The sequence below is a fragment of the Heptranchias perlo genome, chromosome 14, assembly GCF_035084215.1.
Source record: "Heptranchias perlo isolate sHepPer1 chromosome 14, sHepPer1.hap1, whole genome shotgun sequence".
Lineage (NCBI taxonomy): Eukaryota > Metazoa > Chordata > Chondrichthyes > Hexanchiformes > Hexanchidae > Heptranchias > Heptranchias perlo.
The window spans coordinates 9,349,640-9,361,787 of record NC_090338.1 but is presented as its reverse complement, the minus strand read 5'-3'; the positions used below and the strand labels follow the sequence as shown (position 1 = coordinate 9,361,787).

Sequence of the window (12,148 nt, the reverse complement as noted above, 5' to 3'; positions counted from 1 at the left end):
CACTGTCTGCCACTGGATGAGTGGTAATGTTGTCCCATTTGACATCCCGTAAAATAATATCGTGGGTGGTGGTGAGTGTGGGGCGCAGTATGTTTACTCGGAAATATGGGGACAATTGTGAACAGCTCCACATTAGAAGGAAAAATATAAAGGAACCGAAACATTATCCAGGAAACCTTGCCAAGTTCATACTGCACCAAGAGTCACTGAAAACAAAATTACAGAGACTGTGCATGGGAAGATCCAAATCAGGTTATTCTAAATTCATAGCAGAAGACTATAATTTACATTTTTTATTCGTTCATGGGATGGGGGCGTCGCTGGCAAGGCCAGCATTTATTGCCTATTCCTAATTGCCCTTGAGAAGATGGTGGTGAGCCACCTTCTTGAACCACTGCAGTCCGTGTGGTGAAGGTTCTCCCACAGTGCTGTTAGGGAGGGAGTTCCAGGATTTTGACCCAGCGACGATGAAGGAATGGCGATATATTTCCAAATCGGGATGTTGCGTGACTTGGAGGGGAATGTGCAGGTGGTGTTGTTCCCATGTGCCTGCTGCCCTTGTCCCTCTAGGTGGTAGAGGTCGAGGGTTTGGGAGGTGCTTTCGACGAAGCCTTGGCGAGTTGCTGCAGTGCATCCTGTAGATGGTGCACGCTGCAGCCTCGGTGTGCTGGTGATGATGGGAGCGAATGTTTATGGTGGTGGATGGAGTAAAAAGCAAGTGGGCTGTTTTGTCCTGGATGGTGTTGAACTTCTGGAGTGTTGTTGGAGCTGTAATCATTCAGGTCAGTAGAGAGTATTCCATCACACTCCTGACTTGTGCCTTGTAGATGGCGAAAAGGATTTGGGGAGTCAGGAGGTGAGTCACTCGCCGCAGAATACCCAGCCCAGGTATGTCCTGTCCACAAAAAGTAGGACAAATCCAATCCAGCCATTACCACCCCATCAGTCTACTCTCAATCATCAGCAAAGTGATGGAAGTTGTCGTCGACAGTGCTATCAAGCGGCACTTGCTCACCAATAACCTGCTCACCGATGCTCAGTTTGGGTTCCACCAGGACCACTCTGCTCCAGACCTCATTACAGCCTTGGTCCAAACATGGACAGAAAGAGCTGAATTCCAGAGGTGAGGTGAGAGTGACTGCCCTTGACATCAAGGCAGCATTTGACCGAGTGTGGCAACAAGGAGCCCGAGTAAAATTGAAGTCAATGGGAATCAGGGGGAAAATTCTCCAGTGGCTGGAGTCATACCTAGCACAAAGGATGATGGTAGGGGTTGTTGGAGGCCAATCATCTCAGGCCCAGGACATTGCTGCAGGAGTTCCTCAGGACAGTGTCCTCGGACCAACCATCTTCAGCTGCTTCATCAATGACCTTCCCTCCATCATAAGGTCAGAAATGGGGATATTCGCTGATGATTGCAGAGTGTTCAGTTCCATTCGCAACCCCTCAGATAATGAAGCAGTCCGAGCCCGCATGCAGCAAGACCTGGACAACATCCAGGATTGGGCTGATAAGTGGCAAGTAACATTCGCGCCAGACAAATGCCAGGCAAAGACCATCTCCAACAAGAGAGAGTCTAACCACCTCCCCTTGATATTCAAAAGCTTTACCATCGCCTAACCCCCCACCATCAACATCCTGGGGGTCACCATTGACCAGAAACTTAACTGGACCAGCCACTTAAATACTGTGGCGACAAGAGCAGGTCAGAGGCTGGGTATTCTGTGGCGAGTGACTCACCTCCTGACTCCACAAAGCCTTTCCACCATCTAAAAGGCACAAGTCAGGAGTGTGATGGAATACTCTCCACTTGCTTGGATGAGTGCAGCTCCAACAACACTCAAGAAGCTCGACACCATCCAAGACAAAGCAGCCCTCTTGATTGGCACCCCATCTACCACGCTAAACATTCACTCCCTTCACCACCGGCGCACTGTGGCTGCAGTGTGTGCCATCCACAGGATGCACTGCAGCAGCTCACTAAGGCTTCTTCGACAGCACTTCCCAAACTCGCGACCTCTACCACCTAGAAGGACAAGAGCAGCAGGCACATGGGAACAACACCACCTGCACGTTCCCCTCCAAGTCACACACCATTCTGACTTGGAAATATATCGCCGTTCATTCATTGTTGCTGGGTCAAAATCCTGGAACTCCCTTCCTAACAGCACTGTGGGAGAACCTTCACCACACGGACTGCAGCAGTTCAAGGAGGCGGCTCACCACCACCTTCTCAAGGGCAATTAGCGATGGACAATAAATGCTGCCTTGCCAGTGACGCCCACATCCCATGAATGAATAAAAAAAATAATGGACAGATGCATCTGCGACAGATAGATTGGTGAGGACCAGGTCAAGTAAGTTTTTCCCTCGTGTTGGTTCACTCACCACCTTCTGCAGGCCCAATCGGGCAGCTACATCCTTCAGTGCTCGGCCAGTTCGGTAAGTAGTTGTGCTACCGAGCCACTCTTGGTGATATACATTGATGTCCCCCACGTAGAGTACATTGCTACCGTCAGTGCTTCCTCCAAGTGGCGCTCAACATGGAGCAGGACTGATTCATCAGTTGAGGGAGGGCGGTACTTGGTAATCAGCAGGAAGTTTCCTTTCCCATGTTTGACCCAATGCCATGAGATTTCATGGGGTCCAGAGTCAATGTTGAGGACTCCCAGGGCCACTCCCTCCTGACTGTATACCACTGTACTGCCACCTCTTTTGCCACCAGTGATGGTGATGGAAGAGTCTGGGACGTTGGCTGAAAGGTATGAGTCTGTGAGTATGGCTATGTCAGGTTGTTGCTCGACTGGCCTGTGGGACAGGTCTCCCAATTTTGCCACAAGTCCCCAGATGTTAGTGAGGAGGTCTTTGCAGGGTCGAATGGGCTTGACTTGCCTTTGTCATGTCCGGTGCCTGGTGGCCCGATGCCGGGTGGTCCGTCCGGTTTTATTCTTATAGTTTAATGCCTGGAGTTTTCCTTTCACCACTAAGGTTTCACCTTTCGGGTCTTTCCTCGATGTTGATGAATTGTATGTGTTGGACAACAGGAGGTCACTCTTGCTGGAACCTGTATTAGAATAGTTGTTGTATCGGAAATGTTAAGAATATAGTTGGAAGTAATCTGGACAGTACTGCTGGACTATACTGTAAGGGAATTTGATGGTTTCCAGCAGCATCAGTTGTCCAGAAAACATCCATGCTGGTTAAAATCGGTCCTGTTCCTGTGTACCTTAAAAGCACGATCAACCGGAGCCAGCTGGAAAACAGACCAGGTTGCCGCTAGGCATATGAATACATACAGGCTTAAATCAGAAACAAACCTGGAATCTTCAGACAAGCCATCGACATCTGAGAGCATTTGTCTATTCATGGCAATATGTTAAAGGATTAAAGTCAGCAACATATGTGCTGGTTTTACAAGAATAATCAACCTTTGTCTATTGCCACCTTTTTCAGCAATTTTCCGGAATGTCCAGATTTCGCCGTGTCACGTGCAGTAGTCATAAATCTTCCAACGTTATTCGCTTGCAGAATCTGGTACGAAAGCCGTGCATTGAGGCCAGTATTAGAATCCGTGGCAGACATCGTCGGTGCCAGATAGCCCCACTCAGCGAAACGCGATCTGTCTCCATCACTGTTGAGCTGTACTCGGGTCTGGGATTCACGATAATGGGAGCATTGTCATTCTGATCCAGAATAATTACATCCACTGAGGCTTTGCTGGCAAGCAGACAAACTCCAAGCCTTTTGCCTCCATAGTACATCTAATCAAACAGAACGGCAGTAGATATATGTGTGACACTCAGAGGAATTGCCTTATTTGTCATCGCAGGGAAGACCATTGCTAGGTTTATCCTAATGTGTTACATCGAGCATATCGCTTAAGAACTTCTTCCTTAATAGCCAGAAAAGGCAGAGGTACCATGTCTTTACTGCCAGACAACTTCAGGAAAAGTACTGTGAATAAAACTTGATCCTTTACTGTGTATTTGTTGATCTCATAAAGGCCTTCGATACAATCTGCAGAGAGAAACGACTGAGCAACGTTTCCATATGATCCACCAGTTTCATGATGGCATGATGGCTAGAATCATGGAAGAGAGTGCAGGTTCCAACCTCTTCCCTATCTCCAATGGAGTCAATCAGGGTTGTGTTCCAGTTCACACTTTGTTTAGTACCATGTTTGCTTCTATGCTTAGCTAATATCCTACATTACAACAGTGACTACACTTCAAAAGTATTTCTTTAGCTGTAAAGAGCGTTGGGACGTCCTGATGTCGTGAAAGTCGTTTTATAAATGCAAGTCTTTCTTTTTTCTTTCGCATGCCTTCAGGAACTTGGATAAAACAGTATATATCCGCTTCAGGACGGATGGCAAATTGTACAATCGCTGCCGCCTGTATCCCAAAAGCTAAGATCTCTGCAGAACTTGTTAAGGAGCTCTTGTTTGTTGATTGTTTGTGCCCTTGTTACCAACACAGCAGAGGACCTCCAAGTCATCATGGACCATATCTCGGATACTTGTAAGAAATTTGGTCTAACTGTCAGTCTGAAGCACACAAAAGTTTAATCTAAGACAGCTCCTAGAAAATTGTACGTGTCACCCAAAATTACAATCGAAGGGAACACGCTCTATGCAGTGTATAGCTTCCCTTACCTAAGAAGCACCATGAAACGTGATGTATGCCTAGATGATGAAGTGAACCATAGGTTGTTTACAGTCAGTAATTCTTTTGGAAGGCGCCGTGTGGAGTTACGAGATGAAAGGGGAATCAAACTGGCGACAAAACGTAAGATCTACCAGACTATGCACAACCGACCCTGGACCCACATAACTGTTCTCTATCATTTTTTTCCTTTGCATACAAATCTCCATGGTTTACATTTACCTCCAGATATCATCTCCTTAGACATGACCATATCCGGAAAGCGTGGGTTAACAGTTCTTTCACAACTAATTTCAAATCCGCTGCAATACTCCCAATAAAAGCACCAATTTGCAGTTGCTCACGAACAGAATAACGAATCTGCCCACCAGCACGAAATCAAGAGTGGGGCGTATTGTACAACAGTTGCCATTTTAACAGCCAGTATCTTTTAAATTGAGATATTTCCAAATCCAAATTTGCTGCAGCTTGACGCGCAGTACCGTTCAGTAATCCCGACGAATGCAATTAGTTCACATTTTTTCGCTACCAAAAGAAATATATTGAGCAAAAGTGCGTTAATTTGAATCATGATTTGTTCCATAAATTAGCTTTTCTTTCTCATGGAATCCCCTCTGCAGCATATCGAAAGATAATGTAGCGTCACGTAGTTTACATTCTTGTTGCATTGTAACTGATTGAACGCGAGGAGAGGACAGCATGGACCCCAGTCACATTTCAGTTTCTGATTGGTGGATGCAAGCAGGACCAGCCTCAACCAATCACGATACAGACATTTCTTAAAGGTAAGACGTCTGGTCAGTATATTTACTATTGTTCAACCAAAATGTTTTCGACCTCTTCTAGTATTTTGCCTTTTTTCCCTTTGATAAATCATGAATTCAATTTTACTTTCATAGATCTCTTTTTACAATTTGCTCATGAAAGGCATATCCGTACGGAAAATATTCCAGTTATGGAACTATATGACTTAGGCCGAGTTACACTGCACTGCCGGTCAGAAACCAATATTTGTGGAGGGCTAAGGTAAGTTGGCAACAATTAATTTTAATAATGTGGACCATTGCTGATGGTGAATCAAACTTGCCGAGTAGGACAAAGGCCGGTTCATGATGTTCTGTGCTCCCCCAGGCACTTTTTGAACATTAGTGGAGCACAGGCCCATTAACGAGGCCCGGTAATAAAAAAAATAACCTTTGTTTGTAAAGCCTTATCACATCCTCAGGACGTTACAAAACACTTTAGAGCCGATGGGTTACTGCTATTGGAAGTGCTGCTTTAATGGAGGCAACACGCAAACAATTTGCGCACAGCAAATGAATGAGCAGACAACCTGGTTCGGTGGTTTTGGTCGAGGGAGAAACTAATGGCAATGCTATTCCTCAAAAAGTGTAATTGGATCTTTTACATCCATTAAGGAAGTAGGGCAGGCCTCCTTTTAACACCTGAAATGCAATACCTCCAACAATGCCGCACTCCCTCAGTACTGCACCGAACTGTCAGCCTAGTGTATGTGCTCAATATTTAATGGGCCATGAACCCACATTCCATTGACTCAGGGGGAAAAGTGTCATTAACTTAGCCAGATTGACACTTTATAAATGTAAAATATTCTCGGGAGATCTAACAGATACTCCAGGCACTTTTTCGACCCAGCTTCACATCGCAGTCATTTTATACTCTCCACAGTGCCAATCCCCACTTGCAAGAGATAAACTGTTGAATATGTAAATTTGCTTCAATGTGTTGCAGAGTCGTGTCAGGACCTAACTCTAGAGTTATGCTGTACACCTTCAATAGTTTTTAATCGAGAGTGAAATGGGACAATAACTTTAGTTACTCGAAACTCAGGTACAGTCTACCCCCAGTTTTCCGACCAGCGCTGCCACGAATGCCTTTCTGAGTGGAAAGCACCAGACTTTGTAATCACCGCTAGAATAGAGTAGTGAACATACCTGACTCACTCATTGACAGTTTTCAAAAAACGTGTAACCTGTATTTATGAACAACTCTATGCAAATTTCCAATTACTCTTCCGAAAATCTAGAATTTCGCCAGCAGCGGCTCCCAGTACCTCGTTCAAGCGGTCATTCTTCATACGTGAACTTAGGTAATGAGTGTCACCAGGTTATTGGTATGAGAGTCAAATCGTGCCCACATTCAGGGTCTATATAGACTTCAGCCAATTGTCGTGCTGCAACTGCCTGGCTTGACAAGAGCTAAGGTAACACTAACTATTGAACCTGGTGCCTTTCTAGTCTAGCTAGGCTACGGGGATAGAGCGGGGGAGTGGGACTAGCTGGATTGCACTTGTATATAGCCGGCTCGGACTAGATGGGCCGAGTGGCCTCCATCCGTGCTGTAACCTTTCTATGATTCTATGATTCTAGCTGATCTCCACACTGGACAATGCAATTACAACGGAAGCATAAGAGATCTGCTGCAATTTGTCTTTAAGGATATTGATCACCAAACTAGTTTTGATGAAATATGCTAGGTAAGATACTTCTTAAGAGCATTTTGAGGAAGCATGCAACTAGAAAAAGTAGTATTGGCCATCAAAATCACTCTTACTCTTGAATATTTACAACAGACGCTATCCTGAAGAAAGGGCTTGCATAAATAATCCCTGATCCGCAAAGATAACAATACATATGTTCACAATATTCATCCGATATTCATTCTTGGCCTGCTACCCTCCTCCGACAATATCGTTACGCCACACAACTTTGGGATATCTTGACCCAAATATGGGTTAGGGTTAGGCTCAGCAACAAAATAGCTGCATTTATAAATCACTGTGGAACACGATCAAAAAATGATGAGAAAGTGTTCCACAAATCTCTGCTTATTTCTCATAGTCGGTAAAGAAATTAATATTACATTTCTGGCCAAATCTAGTTATAAGCAACTGTTCTGGCTAACTTGATACAACCTGCTTTTACCTTCCATAATATCTAAATTAAATCAGTGCTTATCTTTCCATTTTATTAAATAGGAAACTGAATAGCGGAGCAGGTATGCGCACTCGTCTCTCGTCTTTGAGACTTGGGTTCTAGTCCTTCTTAAATTGATGGCACGGGAGTCCTCTGCGCTTTTGCCAAATGGGCACAATGTGAAATTAACTTTGAGCAGTATCAACCAATTTATGGTCAATTAAGAACTAATTGTCATTAAATTGACAATATCACCTAAAGAAGCCACAGGAAGTTTGATGTGGGAAATCAAATATGTCCATCTGGTGCATTAGCACTCTTTTAAGGATGGGGCTGAGGTAGGTTGTTAATATTGACATAAAATGGTCTAGATGTGTATAGCGCACTGTATTTAAAAATGTTAGTACTTGGTGGCAGAGAGGGGCATTCTGGTGATGGAACATAACAATAATGGTACTATCAGTCAATTGTACAGGCGCACAACAGAACCTATTAATATTGTGATGTGGTGATGCCGGTGATGGACTGGGTGGACAAATGTACGGAGTCGTACAACACCAGGTTATAGTCCAACAGCTTTATTTGAAATCACAAGCTTTCGGAGCTTTGCTCCTTCGTCAGGTGAAGTGAGGAGGAGTTGCATAAAGGTACGGCATATATAGTCAGAGAACAATGCCTGGTGATTACAGATAATCTTTCTAACTGCCCTTTATCACAACTCGGCAGACAGATAATCACAGCAATCCAAGGAGTGTTCAAACAGGTTAGTCAGGGAAACATTACATCCAAGAATACTGATGTGGGGTCACCGGGGGTCAAACGTAGCAGATGCTGGGGTTTGTATTAAAAACAGATAACTTTCTTTTGCTGGAAATCGCAGCAGGTCTGGCCACATCTGTATATGGAGAACAAGCCAACTACGACTTGAGTCAGCAAAAAAAAGTTATCTGTTTTTAATACAAACCACAGCATCTGCTACCTTTGACCCCTGGTGACCCCACCTCAGTATTCTTGGATGTAATGTTTCCCTGACTAACCTTTTTGAGCACTCCTTGGATTGCTGTGATTATCTGTCTGCCGAGGTGTGATAAAGGGCAGTTAGAAAGATTATCTGTAATCACCAGGCATTGTTCTCTGACTATATATGCTGTGCCTTTATGCAACTCCTCCTCACTTCACCTGATGAAGGAGCAAAGCTCCGAAAGCTTGTGATTTCAAATAAAGCTGTTGGACTATAACCTGGTGTTGAGCGACTCCTTACATTTATTAATATTGTAATAGACCAGTGAATATTTGTGACGTAAATCTTTCAGCTATGTGCCACGTGTCTCACCTCCTTAGTTCTGTTGACGCAATTCGCCGTTTTCACGTTCCCTTCAGTCACACAGATTTCACCCTTGACGGCATTCTGATTTGTTGTTAAATTGGATGTTTTGGCAAATGTAAAGTCTCTGCTGGTGGAACCTAAAGTCGAGTAGGACTCATAGCGAAAACGTTGAGACAGAGGATCACCTCCAAATACTTCGACATAATTCGCAGGAATGTGTAAATTTCTATTGTCTTTTTGTAATCCATCTAGTGAATTCCTTGGTTCGAAACAGCAAAAGGTACAGTTATGGCTGATGCATCCAATTCTGTGTCTGTACACTTTAGCGGCGAGAATAATTACAACCACAAAAAATATTGACGACGTTGCTGCCAAGGATATAACCATGTAAAGACTTAAATCAGAAGAAAAACCGGGATCTTCAGACAAACCAGAGACATCAGTAAGCCTTTCTGTAGCAACATCGGTCACTGTTAAGAGGAGGGCCATTGTGGCCGAAAGTGATGGTTTACCGTTGTCCTTCACCAGGATAACCAACCGTTGCTTATTCGAATCATTGCCGTTAATACTGCGGATTGTCCAGATTTCCCCCGTGTCTGTCGCAATAGTAAAAAGACCCGGATTGGTAGATTGCAACAGCTGATAAGAGAGGTGGGCATTCTGGCCAGTATCAGCATCGACAGCGGTCACCTTAGCTACTAGATATCCTGATTCTGCGGAGCCCGAGATCGTCTCAACTACTGTTGATCCATATTCGGGTTGTGGGGACACGATCACTGGACTATTATCATTCTGATCCAGAATAATCACATCCACCGTCACATTGGCTTTTAGCGGTGGTGATCCAGTGTCCTGGGCTTGGACTCGGATCTGAAAAGTTTTGAGCTGCTCGAAATCAAAAGAGCGCTTAGAGACTATGATCCCATCATCAGAATTTATATAAACATAATTGGAAACCGGAGAACCTTGAACCAGGGTCTCTAAGATAGAATAGAACAGGCGAGAGTTTTGATCCAGATCCTGAGCTGTTACTGAACATATGGATGTGCCAATGACGTTGTTCTCCGACACATAGGTTGTATATAAAGACTGCGTAAAACGTGGTGCGTTATCATTTATGTCTGAAATCTGTACCATGATGTATTCGTGGGTGGAGAGAGGACGAGTTCCCGCGTCACTGCATAAGATTGTAACATTATACTCCGAGACTGCTTCGCGATCGAGCAGCTGGTCAGTAACCAATCTGTAGTAGTTGTCAAAGGAGGAGTCTAGTTTGAAGGGAACGTTATTTGCAACATGGCAGCGATGCTTCCCATAATCTCCAGAATCGGCATCCGTTACAGCGATCAGGGCAATCACAGTCCCTGTTGGGGTATCTTCGCGGACGGGACTTGACAAAGATGTCACTATTACTTCAGGGGCGTTGTCATTGACATCCACCATCTCTACCAGAATATCGCAGTACGCAGGCACTGCCACGGGACCCTGGTCCACAGCTTGCACATTTATCTCATAAACAGTCGCTTCTTCGTAATTTAAATTTCCTTTAACTCTGATTTCTCCCTGTTTGGAATCTATAGTAAACAGCTCACGGACTCTAACAGAAGCACGGCTGCTAAAAGAGTACACGATCTCTCCATTTGAACCTTCATCCAAGTCAGAAGCATTTAGTTTGATTACCAATGTCCCTATCGGTGCATTTTCTAACAAGCGCACCCTATAAACCGACTGAGTAAAAGTAGGCACATTGTCGTTGACATCATTTACTATGATTATAATATCAGCAGTACCAGACCTCTGCGGGACACCGCCGTCTTTGGCAATTAGGACTAATCTGTGAGTCGCCTGTTTCTCTCTGTCTAGTGAGCCGTGCAGCACCAGAACTGGAAGTTTGCTATCTCCACCACGCGTCTGTACATCAAGGATAAAATGCCCTTCTGGAACCAGCTGGTAGGTTTGCAATGAGTTAGTTCCAACGTCGGGATCGTGCGCGCTCTCGAGCGGGAAGCGCGAGCCTGGAGCCGCCAGCTCAGATATTTCCAAGCGGAACTGCCGTTGTGGAAAACTGGGCGCATTATCATTCATGTCTAGGATCTCCACTTCCACATGGTACAAATTAAGTGGATTTTCAATCACACCCTGTAAAGGTAGTATGCAAGTGATGCTCGACCCACAAAGCTGTTCCCTGTCAATGTTGTCGTTCACGTATAAAATACCTTTATCTAGATTCACGTCCAAATATTGCTTCCTAGCGCTCGATACAATTCGAAAACTGCGAGCAGACAGCTGTCTTACTTCTAACCCCAAATCGCTAGCGATATTTCCGACAAAGGCACCGAGGCGCAGTTCCTCGGGAACAGAATAACGAATCTGTCCGGAAATTATGCCCCACGACGATATTATGAAGTACAATTGTTGCCATTTCATCCACAAATTCCTTTTAACAAAGACCATTTTAACAACGACCAATTCCATTTACAGCAGCGCGACCCTGTATTGTTCAGTGATTTTCAGGGATAAGTTCTTTACCCTTTTCTTTCACCAGAAGAAGATAGACATTTTAAATATACGTAGTATGTTCACTTGAATCGCTGAGATGATTTCCGAAATACATGCTTATTTCTCGTAGAATAATCCTCGTTTCCACGCGTAACACTAACACAGCGTTCTACGGCGGCCATTCTGATTCTACACTGTGTCTGATGGTGACGATGGAGGGCGGTAGTTGGATCTCCAGGCACATTTCAGTCTTTGATTGGTGGATGGAAGCACAGAGACATTTAACCAATCACCATTTCGTTTTTCTTAAAGCTGACTTGTTTATTTTACATATATGGTTGTGCAATCAAAAATTATATCGGACTGTTCATTTGACAAATTTGGAATTTTTAATCACTTCATCAAAAATTTCCGTTAGTATTTGATTTACTATTAACTTAATCCGATCGACATCTATCGATTTTCATACGGAGAGCATAGAACAAATGTTTTACTACGAAACCGATTAAATGAATTCGAAGTAAAAATATATTTCATCCTCATTTAATAAAGGCAGTGTAATTCCGCCCCGCGCCCCCGTAGAATGTAATTTATACCGTCATATCGACACTAGTCTCTACTGTATCGTTAAAGATATTCCATTAATCCAGGAGAATCTATTTCAGGGATTCAAAGCAAGATTAGTAAAAACAATGATAATCTATTATCTTGCATTTATCGAT

General features: G+C 44.1%; 1 protein-coding gene across 1 annotated transcript in view; it reads right to left on the bottom strand.

The window, feature by feature from the left end:
- LOC137332308 (protocadherin-10-like) overlaps nucleotides 1-11,381 on the bottom strand; it is a 245,812-nt gene extending 234,431 nt beyond the window's left edge. The window contains exon 1 of the mRNA XM_067996031.1: nucleotides 8,934-11,381. Within this exon, the coding sequence (XP_067852132.1) occupies nucleotides 8,934-11,381 (2,448 nt within the window). The remainder of the gene's footprint in view (nucleotides 1-8,933) is intronic.
- Between the last annotated feature and the right edge of the window lie 767 nt (nucleotides 11,382-12,148).